Here is a 12,884-nt window from a genome sequence, read left to right on the forward strand (position 1 = left end):
AGGAGCTGGAGTCTCCAATGGAGGCAATGCATTTGCTATCTGAAACCATTGAAGGGTTATCAAGCTCCCAAAACTCATATGTTTACAATAGGCATGCTATAGCTCCGCATTTTGCATTGTGGGCACAAGAGTAGTAATTGCTAAAGCATCATGAGATTGTCTATCATAGGTATCTAACAAAAAGAGATCCTTATACAGGGTGCTGGACAGCATGAGTGCATAATCCATCTCTCTATTTTTGACAATGCATTTGTCATTCTCAAAGATGACATGAAAGCCATGCTTTTTAAAAGCAGAGATTGACAACAAGTTCTTTGTAATGCCAGATACAAACAAGACATGTAGAAGCATGAAATTAGAACCATGTGCATTAGTAGAAGTGATTGTACCAAGGCTATATACGTCATAATTATTGCTGTTCACACATGTAATATGCTTTCCAGTAGGGGTGGAATGCAAATAGATAAATAGACATTTCTTGGAAATGGTGCTTTTGATGCACCAGTGTCAAAATACCATATGTGCTATGTACCAAGTGTGAGAAAACGAATCAACTATGGAGGAGAGAGAAACAAGACAGTGATAGTGAGTGAGTTGAAAGGAAGAGGGTAGAGTATGCTTGTTGAACTCAATTGAAAAGAGTGAGGGTATAACCTAAGTTAGGTCAAGGGTTGACCTAACAAGCCCTCCACTAACTAGATTTAAGATAACTAACTATAGTCCCTAGTGTCACTACTTTCAAATGTAAAGACACTAGGTACACACACTTACACACACTCGAGTGGCATTCATTAATGTGTCCATACCACACAAATTACATGGGCACTACCTAGAATTGACATATTCTAACACTAATCAATTTGTAATGCATGGTTAGCTCAACACATCTTTTATATTTTTTTGTGAGAGTAAGAAAGGTGGTTTTTCACTCTTAGGTTGATTGTAACTAAGCTCTTTCCTAAGGGACTTGGGTTAAGCATGAATACATTCCTTCTAGGGTACCCATCTTCAACCCTTCTCTTCATTTCTTTTAAGTGCTCATGGTTGTAGTTTTGTAAATGGTTGTCATGTTAAGCCTCAAGTATTCATTCTTTCTAATTTCTCGAATGATTACTTGGAGTATAGTACGTTGTAAATGGTTGTAGTTTTGTAAATGGTTGTCATGTTAAGCCTCAAGTATTCATTCTTTCTAATTTCTCGAATGATTACTTGGAGTATAGTACGTTGTTCCGGGCGTTTACATGGAAAATGCTCCATCTAGATGGTCGTATCGATGATAGCCTCCCTTGTAAATGCAAAGAAACCTCATGCTCAACCTTCAATTAACATACGAGACATGATAAAAAATAATAGGTGTCATTGATGTCTTAGCTCGTAAGGCATTGGACATAGCATCAAACTCCTTAGATAGTTTGTAGAGAATAGTCCCCTCAAGATGTGCTTCTAGAAGGGAGGATTGCATGTGTCGAAGGCTTTTAGTCGTGTTGATCTAAATAGTTTGTAGTTAACCATAGAGGATCATAGCTTGCTTGGTTGACGGAGCCTCATACATAAGTTGCGACTTCCTCCACACTTCTAAAGTTGTCCGAAGCACTAGAAGGACTTCTTTAGAGATGCATCTTAGAAGACTAAAGTAGGCACAAGAATTGCTTTGTTATAGTTGTCTTGGTGTTACAAATGGTATTCGTGGATGCAAGATGACTCTTGAGGCAATAGACCTCCGTATAGACCAAACTTTCATCACAACATTTTAGGTGAGATAGTTAGGTCCCTTCAGCTTATCATTAGTAGAAGAACAAGGAGGTGCCATGAAGAGGAGAGGTAGGGAAGATGAAGTAAAGAAGAGGGTTAGCGAGAGGTAGATGCCATGAGTTCAAGAGTTCAAGTGGTTCAAGTAAGCACAAAGAGACAAGATCCATAGTAGACAAGAGCATAGTATATGAGACAGACAATTGATATGTGCAAACCCTATCTAAAGTGTGACATTAAAGTGACTAGCCAAAGAAAAGTGTGTTGAGCAAGAATGTAAAGCTGTAAAAACACATCAGCCCCCCAACAAAAAAGTCTGATGAGCATATGGGAAAAGGCAACTTCAGATAGCTCAGAACTTGCAAAGGATGAACTAGGGAAGAGTACAGGCCAGGGTGCAGCAGTCCGAAACTGTAAATACAGAGTTGAGGGGCAAGAAATCAGTTGTGCAACACATTAGAAAGTGTCCCAGCCCAGCCAAGAACAAAGCTTGGCACCAAGTCACCAGGAGTGGCCACGGTTTCTCTCTCCACCAGAATGAGTATATGCAAGTGTATGGCTGAGGGGGGGGGAGACTGCCTAAATAGGGGAAAAGCATGCCAAAGTGGATGACCAATTGGCCAGCCTAAAAACGGGCACTTGAATACGAGTTAGCTAGCTAAAAAAGCGCTTGGCATAAAATAACAAATGTTCACTCAATCACAAACCCTAGCCCATGAGAGGTACAATCTATTAACACCGTCTTAGACACTATACATTTTGTGCCAGCTCCACCACCCAGAAAGGCCATCATCATAAGGCTGGAGAAGATGGTCATTATGAAAGGCCATCTTTGTGGTGAGAGGTGGTGATGCTGGGAATATCCATGTCTTGTCAATGTCTATCTTGGGGATGCACATCTTGATGACTGGGTTCAGCTCAGCATGGATGAGTGACATTGTGGATTTGTCTAGGTTGTACTGTAATGGTAGTAGTGCACAGATTCCATAGTTTCTCATCCACTTACCAATCTATTTAAATTGGCATCTTGTGTCTCTTATTATGGTCAACATCTATGACAGGTGCAAAGCCAATGAAAGCTACCTATTTGGAGTGAGTTCCTATAGTCTATGGATGTGTGTGATGGATTGGAATAGAGCCTCAATCACCATGGAGGCAGGAGCTAGCTCTACTCGTATGATCTCATGTGGTATTGATAGTTTGCTACATATAATCCTACCAATCATCATAGCTAGTGGTCTCTCCAACTCCTCCATCTATGGTGAAGGTGATGTTCTCCAAGAAAGCCGCTCCATATATTACTTCTGGGGCGACAAGTGTGTCAGAAAGCATAGTTTTGTCTTTGGCTTTTGGAACTGGATTTGGGTGCACTTGCGCTCTAGGGCATTGAAGCTAGGACAAGATGAAGGAAGTGTGACTTTGGTTGATGTTAGAGGAGGGTGCTAATTGCAGTTGATTGGATTCAGTAAATGGTTTTTAATTGATGCTCCCTCAACTATATGAATGTGCATAGATGTCCAAGCGCTATCCCAGCTTTGGCAGGGTGTAGGTCTATATTAGAGCCAAACAAGTCAATGGCGAGTAGAGTGTTGTATCAAGTCATCAACATGTATGCTTGTATGAAAACCAAACAGGTGATTTAAATTTAGGTAATGCAGTAATGGTCATGTGCAGTTGATGGAGTGAGGGGTGTAAATGATGCTAAGGAGTGCCGAGATGCAGCTGCATGCTATTGATGCATGTCACAAACATCTATGGGGACCCCCATTTCTGAACTAGTACAAAGCATATCTATAATACAAAACTAGCTTATAAAGCTTTCCATTTCAAAATGGTCATCCATTTTGAGGATGCACAGGCTTAACATAGAAAATAAAATACTTTCAATCAAATGCTATATTGACAAAGGCTATTCAAGTAAAATGGGGGAAAGGACCTGAACCCTTTTTCAATAATAAAAATAGGGGATTCTTATATCATAAATGCCACCGACTCTATTTTCCCGCTGTAGTCAATAAATAACATGACAATGTCTACATTGGAGATGGTTGATGTGGACTTGCCATGAGTTTGTCCAGTGTAGTGTCTTTATTCTTTCTATATCATAGTTCTTGTTTATCAGAACAAACAACACCAAGGATTTGGATGGACTTTGGTTAAAAGATCATTAAGTGAACCTGACTATATCGAAACATTATTTAGCTTACAGTGCATGGCTCAGTTGCATCTGCTCTCGCATCTTCTATGTCAACAAACTTGTCTAGTGAGAAATGATCAATGTTTTATCAAAATTATCCACTGACATGATTGAGGTTCAGGCCTTGATTTTTAATTACAAAATGATCTCGACACTTGTGATTTGGTTATATGGTAGGTTACTTTCAAGCACATGCTACCAAATTTCAATGAGTGCTGGTGGGACAGCATCATACTTGACATACTTACCTGTAATTGGTTTGGTATGACGTCGAAATTTCATTCTGTCCAACCATGTGTACAATGCATGCTGGTTTCTATGCATATGCCTGTGTTAGTAATCCTCATATTGGCAGATCTTTTTTAAAGAAAACAATGTGCATGCATGCACACATGTGGTACAGGTATATGGGCAGGAATGAAGACTGTGCGTTACTTTGATGGAAAGACTTATGAATGGGTAGGACTCAGTCTTCAGCCAAGCATTATTGGCAAGGTACATGCATAAATCCTCTACTTTTGACATACATGGCTCTAAAGTTGAATTGTGGGATTTTGAGCTTAATGTGATGTAGATCTCAAGTGTTTTGCTAGTTTGCAATGATTGTGAACTTGTATTGTGTATTTCAATGCAGAAATCAATGAGAACACGCATTTCAAGATTATCTTAGATTTCTTCAATTTGTGCGAAACTGTGAACTAACAATGAGCATCAAAATTGTAGGAATTCAGCATTCAGTATACAAGTCAGACAAAGTTGATGAAAGCAGATAGTAAAGGGTCACAAGCATTAATGAATGTATAAACATTATTCTCTAAGACTTGGGAAGTGTTCCAACTCTAGGGTGTTCAACTAACTTTGCTGACTATAAATGCATCCTGAAGTAATCTGTACCTAAGAAAAATACATAGATGCCAGAGTGTTTATACGTTTTAAGCTTAAAATCTTAAATTGCAATAGTAAGATGGCCACTATATCAATACAACAGCTAAGTACATAAAAAATACAATGGTTGTGTGAAGAATCAACTTACTTGGCAAGAATGCCAGGTCATTGTCAAAATAACAAGTACGTTCTGATACGATATCAAATAACAAGTATGCTCTAATACCAATCAAAATTAGTGACAAACCAGAGAGAGAGTAGAGTTTACCGGGAGAAACATAGAGTGTGTACAGCAAACACTGAGAGAGAAGGTAAACTCAAAAGACACGAAAAAAGAAGATAATGAAGCTGTGAGTCATGCTATTGAAGAAATAACTCCATGTTGGAAGGAATTCGAAGGCCTTGTCAACAAGGCACGACTGAACCTCCAAGGCCTCTATTGAAGTGGTACTTGAAGATCCTAGGTATCAATAAGAGAAATGATAGCGGGCATTCCCAAAAGAGTAAATGGTGGGTGAAGAACTTTAGGATGAGGAGATATCCTTGTGAGACTAGAGATGTAGGAGACCCCCTCTGAAGTTGAAGAAGTAGAAGCCCTTATGGCGGGAAAAGAAAGAACATGCCCCTGTGTGAGAGATAGGGAATCTAAAAACTCATGGATCATGGACTCTGAAACATCTAATGACGAAGGAAGTGCAACTATCATCCATGCCAAAGAAGGTATCTAGGGCGCCAAAGATGTTGAAGAAGTCTCAGAGTTGGCCTCTCCAACATGAGTAGGGAAGGGTGGGAAAAAGAGAGATTCACATTGAGCCAAGGGTGGGTGACACTTGTTCTCTCTTAGTGGAGCGCAATGTGGAGCCGAAGTAATGGAAGGTATTGAACAACCATTGTCTCTTGAAGGAGCGGATTGACTCCTTCACATAGATATTGAACAACCATAGTTCGGTATTCAAGAGATAATGGTTGTTCAATACCTTCCACATAGAGTGTGTACAATACACGGTATGCAACAACCATTGTCTCTGGGTGGAATGGATTGTTGAACCACGGGTCAGTCGTCCAAGCAACCATTGAACCCTAGAAGCAGTAGAAGAAAATGTACACCTTTATCTCGTTAAGGGTGGTATGGGACACTGCTGGAGAGAGAGGCTTGCATACGGGGCATGTGTTGCATGTGGTGGGTATGAAAACAAGGTATGTTTCTTGTTTTGCACTCGTCCTTGGGTTTTGTGTCGGGTTGATGCTTATGCGCAAGGATTTGTGGTGGTTCAGACGATTAGAGTTTGGTGAGCTACCACTTGAAGGCTATGGCAGATTGATATGAGAAGTTGAAACCTTGTGGCCCGAATTATCATTAAAATATCAACGAACATTAATGTTTAAAAACAAATGTCATTGTGACAGTAATAATAACATTAAATGTTAGTGTGGCATTAACATTTAATGTTTACATTAGTGTTATTATTAATTTTAATGCCAACATTTTGGTTATTGTTAATGTATGTGTTGTCAAGTTTTGAGGGTGTGCGCGCGCGCACACACACACACACACACAGATCACAACAAAGGAAAATCATGGAATGAAAGAGATTGAACATAAACTCTCTCCAATCGTGGAAAGAGAAGTCACTTTTTTTCTTCTTTGCTTGGGGGGGGGACTATTGATTGTGTGTTATGTGCAATAACAATCATGTCCTTGGAATGACTCAAGGAGAAGAGAAAGAAAGAGAGAGACGATAGAAGGAGAAGGGTCTGACAATGTGGGGAAAGGACTAAGGACAATCATCTCCAGTTTCCAAGCCGTTGTCTTGCCATGATGTAGGTGTCTTCTAGCATGGATGGGAAGCCCGTTAGACAAGACGTCAGGCCATTGTGGGAAGGATCGACTTTAAGTCGGCAACTTAGAAGACAATTTTTTTTTGGAGTTTAAAAACGTGGAGGACAGTGCTCGCATTTATTCAGTATGGATGTGCTCTTATCAAGGCATATTTGAATTTTTTTTTTGTTAGTGGAAAGAAGAAATAAATTTTGTTTGAATTGAAAAAAATTGTGAACAGTAAACCTCTCCCACGATAAGGAATATTCCCATCGCTTATCATAGACCCCCTGCTTGATTTTATTTTTAAAGAAACGGATCCATACTGCATTAAATGCAAACTGTTTTTGCTTCTCCTCCTGCCCTCTCTCGCATTCCTCAAGCTTCAACTCATCCTTTCTCTTTGTCTCTCCAAACCTCTTATCTTTATCAATACCATGTCTTCTCACGTGGTGTCTCCTTTTGATGCACCTGTTCCTACTAAACTTGAGCGCATGGAGGATGCCCCTCCTCCTTCTGCCAATACCAAACACACATACAAGCACCATCTGTGAGCTACTTCTTTGTTCAAATCTGATGGAGATTCGTCCCTCGTGGCGAGTCTCTAGGCTCAAATAAAAGAAATGCAATGGGAATTCTTAAATAATAATCTTATTATGAGATCAAATGTAAGTGAGTATTTGGATCTAATATTACATGAGAATATTGATATTTTTCTGTTCGAGCTACTTGACAGACTTCTGTTGTCTTGCGGAACTTTAAACCATAGGATTGAATCTTTGGTTGGTAGCCATCTCGTCTTCGGACAACCTTAGAGGTTTAGTCTAAAAGAGAAGGATAAGATAGCTAAGAAACTTTAGGACTATTTAGCTAAGGATTATACTAAGCCGAGTAAATCCCCATGGGACGTGTCTTTCCTTCTCACAAAAAGAAAAAAAGGTACGATGGACTTCTGTATCAATTGCAAAGGTCTCGATAAGGTGACCATCAAGAACAAATATCCATTGTCGAGGATGGATGATCTTATAGATCGACTTTGTGGTATTTTACCAAAATCAATCCAAGGTCTAGATACCATTAGATACAGATAGCTTCAAAGGATGTTTTGAAAACTGTGTTTCAAACATTGTATGGATATCACCAATTTTGGTCCTATCATTTACATTGACTAATGTTTCTGTAACCTTCCAATAGAAGATGAATGACTTATTTCATCTGTATCTTGGAAAGTGAACAATCGTTTTGCTTGATGATATTTTTATTTATGGTAAGTCATTGGAGGATCATGCCAGACGTTAGCATATCATCTTATATCTTTTAGAACAAGAACAATTGTTTGTCAAACTATACAAGTGTGATTTTTTTCCCATGGAGTTGTTATACCTTGGTCGTGTCGTTTGGGTTAATGGCATTCAGATTGATCCCAAAAAGGTACGAGTAGTGCTCCATTAGCCTATTCCGTGGACCATAAGATATGTAAAATATTTTTTAGGTTTTATGGATTTTTTTTGAAAATTAATTAAAAACTATGCTTATATTGTTAAACCCTTGACATGTTTGCTTAAGGCTATCCGAAGCAAGAAGAAACATGTTAGTCCACCCATTGTTTGGACTAATAAGCTCGATCAATGTTTTCAAACATTGAAACACCTTGTTAGTACTACATCATTGTTGTGAATTATAGATCCGAATAAACCCTTCGAGGTTCATATGGATGCGAGCGATTATGTTTTAGGAGCTATTCTTTATAAAGAGGGCTAATAGATCGCATTTAAGAACCGTAAACTTACCAATGCCCAAATATGCTATACCACTCAAGAGATGGAATTGTTGGCGGTCATCCATGTGCTTATAGTGTCATTATTTGTACAATGTACGATTTATTCTTTGGACGGACTACCACTCATTAAAGTACCTATATTAGCAGCTGGATCTCTGCAGCTCCAAGGGGAGATGGGTGGAGCTTCTAGAAGAATTTGACTTTAAAATTCGCTATAGAAAGAGCACAACTAATATGCATTCAAAGGGAGTTGCCAAAATGATATCACTTTGGTAAGATTTAGCAACGAGTTCAAGAGGGACCTAGTAACCCAAGAAGCTTAGATAGTCTAGACACCCAAAGGCTAGCTATTGAGAGAAAGATGGTGGAAAATATTCCATTTAAAATGGATTACTTTTTAAACGAGATAAAGTGCGTGTGCCCAATAATCAAGATATCTCCAAGAAAATTTTATAAGAGTGTCACCATGTGCCAAGAATCAGACATCCTAGTATACATTAGACTTTGACCTTGGTCACCTGTTGTTTTTATTGGCCACACATTAAGACTCTGGTTGAGTCTTATGTGCTTGAGCATCCGCAGCGTCAACTTAACAAAGCTAAAACCCGAGGATATTGCTGAGGAAAACAATCATTCATAAGGCGGGAAATGTTATGTCCATGGGCATCCGAATGGGCGGTAGTAGTATCGCTCATGGTGGTTACAAAGTGACTTAGTGTGAATACACTAAGGACACTCTTGGGTTAGGCAGCCGAGTTCTATAAATAGGACTCAGTGCCCTATTGTGCACATTCCTTGTGTGATCACCACTCTTGGACTCTTAGCCCATTGACCGACATATCCGTACATTGGGATAGTATGTGCTAGTAGTACACGATGTCAACAATTGGGATCAGGTCATGGCCCAGAGTGTTGCTAGCTCCCAGGCTCGAGGGTGACCTTGTTTGGCTCTTCGGCTAGGAGGGAGTCTAATGTCCAGTTCCTTTTATGTGGAGCTTGTCTCATGTGCAAGTTGGATCGAAGGGGGACATTTCAATTAATGGCTCCTCTTCTGCCTTCTAGTCCAAGTGTGCTAGCATTCTTTATCTCAGTCAAAGCTGCCGCAAGCTTTCTTTACCCGTGTAGTCTCCATTTCTGACCTCTATCTCACAGTTTGTGCCACTTCTAGTCGTTTTACAGTTGTGTTTTATTGTGCTGTTTTACTTTTGTTGTTTTACTATGGTGGTGTGAGAGGAAGGAGAGATCGGAGCTCAACTGAGAGCACAATTGACAGTGTAGAGTGTGAGAGCACGACACCCAATACAATAATCTCAAGTGTCTAAGTGGTGCGACTTGATGTGAGTTGTGTGAAATCAAGCTTTCTAGTTTTCACATGCACTTTAGTATCTAGGATGCAAGGTGCGACCTTCGATGAAATCAATCACATCCACACTTTTACTAATCAATTTCATGCAATTGCAGCTCTTTCACATGAATTGTGATTACTCCTAACAATCGTTTTTGGGTCCCTAATGGGTTTTGATAGGTGGTTTTATGGGTGATCAGCCTCGGCAGTTAAATTGAGTCTCCACCAAGGTTAAGCGACTGGTGGTTGGTAATTTCAATCGCCCTTGGATTGTTAGGTTAAAGTTTTGGTGACAATTAGCTCTATGGTCTTATTTGTAGGTAGTAGTTCCAACTTGGATTGTTGTGCAGCTATTTGTTGGCCTTAGCAAGTCATGGAGTGGTCAAAATGGTGAAAAATTGTGTTCTGGACAACTTGTTTGAGTCCTAGACTCCGTTTGAGTGGGCTCTGTGACTGTCAGAGTGGTCAAACTCAGACTGGGCGAAGGGATGCTCGTCTTAGGCATGTGTATCGGCCGTTCGAGGCCCAAAAGTGGTCCAAGTTTGAGTGTACTTATCCGTTCGAGGTCGAGTGGACTTGTTTGAGTCTGAGTGGACTTGTCTGAGTTGAAGTAGACTTAAGTTACTCGGATGTTTGAGTGTTGCGGAGGATTTGGCCGTCCAAGTCTTGGGGATGTCATTCGAGCAGTGAACAAGAAACGCCAAATGATAAAGAAATTGATTGAACTAATGAAATGCACTACTTATTGTTGCAACCAGGGTCTTGACTTCATTCAATAAGCATCAAGGAAGATTGAGCATACTTGGAACACAGGAATGCGATGACATGGATTGTTGCTACTGTTGTCCTCTTGATTTGTGGCTCTCTCTCCTCTCTTAAGAGCTCTCTCTCTCTCTCAATCTCCTAGTGTCCAAATGAGCTCTCTCTTTTCCCTTTCTCACCTTTTGTTTCTTTCTTTTTCTCCTTACTATTTATTTTTCTTCCCAGCATAGTATAGGGGAGTTTCGGAAATGGAAAAAATCGGAGTTTCGACCAAATTTTGGAAATAGGGAAACGACATTTCAGATAGTACACTAAAAAAAATACAGTATTATGTGGGTATATAAATATATCAATGCCTACAAGAACATCTATTCAAATTTCATACAAAATTTTAAGTCTTTATGTCATATGATTGAAATCACGATTCATTACACATTTCACGACTCACGACTCACGAGTGAAGATTGAGGAGTCAAGACTGAGGACTCAATGGTTGAAACTTAAGACTCAATTTTCAAAACTTAAGGCATCAAAATGAATTAGAATTTATGACTCATGAATAATCTATGATCTAAGAGTGAAGATTGACATCAAGAACAATGGAATAAGAATCAAATAAGTGGGATCAAAATACAATGATACATGTAACTATGTCATGTGAATAATTTGTCGAAACTCTAAAGTCCAGTGAGTCTATAAGTATCAACATCAATGAACAATTGGTAACTCTAGTTGGGACTCTACACTGCTAAACTGACTCCTGTATATCACGAGCCATGGCTCATGACTCATCCGGACTCTGAGGATCTGTGCACCATCTTCTCGTCTGACTGCGGTGACCCTGATCGAGAAGTTGATGAAGCAGCCTTAGTCTCAGCCTCAGTCTCATCCTCAGACTCGGGCTTTGACTTTGCTTGTGATGCACGACTGTGTGGCCCTCACTCTAACCCTCGTCTGTGCACGAGTCTCATGCACCGGAGCCGATAGCTCCTGAGTCCTCGTAGAGCATGGAGTAGATATTCTGCTCCTATGGTATCTGCAGAATGTCACACACTTTCTCTATATTAATCTTATTAACATTCACCTGTAAAGGTGAACGAGACAAAGATATATCATATGAGAGGAGATTGAATATGTTGAATGTTCATACATATCACAGTTTACAATTCAACTTCCAAGCAAATTAGCAATGTCAAGTGTCAAGGACTCAAGGTTAAAAGGTTAATTATGCATAATACTAATCATTACCAATTTACCTGTGAAGGCTTAGGGGACAGAGCGGTCCTCTCAAGAACCTTGAGATTGCAATGTAAAACACTAAACGCTCCAGTTGGGTAGTTGTGAGCTTGTTTCTCTTTTTGGTGTGGAAGAGAGTCCATGAACTAGAATCTTGCGAGAGGACTCGAATGGCAATGCGTTTCTATTGAAATTTAAGAGATTCAGGTTAAGTAATTAGCAATTGCTAATATGCAAGCTGCAAAATTAACATTTGAGTGGGCATTCGATTATAGAACTTGTTATCTAGGTTGCATAATGCATTAGATAATCAAGATTCAAAAGATAAAAGTCACCATTCACATACGAAAGTAAGAGTACAATTGTCGTATTTCTGCCACCAAGAGATAGGCTGAAGCTGTGTCTCTCATGTGGGTCAACCAAAATGAAGAGAATGATTGCGGAATGCCAGCAAATCATTCAGCAAATCATCCTCGACTCTTCTCATCATATCTTTATCATCCCTTGCGAGACGTCTCATGTACTCCATGAAGTCCTCCTCTAACTCCTCGCTAGTGTACTGCTTCTCGCTATGCCAAAGGGGATACAAGATATATGCAACAACATGGATTGGTTTATGGAACCAATCCTATCGTGTATTTCACCCTCCACGAATCTCATCGACCCTATAGATAAAATAAGTTAAAAACTTAGAAGTTAGAATAATGATCAATTATCAAGGAGTCTTTAATACCAAATAATTAAATGTGTAAAAGTTAAACTAAAACTTACTTGTCTTGGAGCAAAAAGCTGTTGCAAAGCAAGGCCTCGCCAATTTTATCCATATACTCACATAGAAGGCCCAAAGTACTCCCCTCCATATCAGTGATGCGCAATACAGTGTAAATAAGAGTGAGACTTTTCACCAATGCCTTTGTCTCAAGCCACTAACTCTCATTTAAAATATTGCTCCTAAAAGCAAGAGCCTTTGGAGACTCTCTCACTCCATATGAGCCATTCTTGGCATGCAATGGTCTGTATCAAATTTGGACGGATCCGTATCAACCTCTCCAATATAATAAACATATAAGCAAATCTAGTGGTGGAAGGCTTCAATAGTTCAAGTGTGCTA

General features: G+C 39.6%; 1 protein-coding gene across 2 annotated transcripts in view; it reads left to right on the plus strand.

Annotated features, from left to right (window-relative positions):
- Positions 1-12,884, plus strand: part of PSS1 (phosphatidyl serine synthase family protein) — a 106,470-nt gene that overhangs the window by 59,014 nt on the left and 34,572 nt on the right. For both annotated transcript variants that reach the window (XM_087671922.1, XM_087671923.1), the window contains exons 9-10: positions 4,124-4,208; positions 4,350-4,441. In XM_087671922.1, coding sequence (XP_087528048.1) covers positions 4,124-4,208; positions 4,350-4,441 — 177 coding nt within the window. The remainder of the gene's footprint in view (positions 1-4,123; positions 4,209-4,349; positions 4,442-12,884) is intronic.

Source organism: Lygodium microphyllum, chromosome 29 (assembly GCF_053477565.2).
Source record: "Lygodium microphyllum isolate KBCC chromosome 29, Lygodium_microphyllum_v1.1.10, whole genome shotgun sequence".
Classification (NCBI taxonomy): Eukaryota; Viridiplantae; Streptophyta; class Polypodiopsida; order Schizaeales; family Lygodiaceae; genus Lygodium; species Lygodium microphyllum.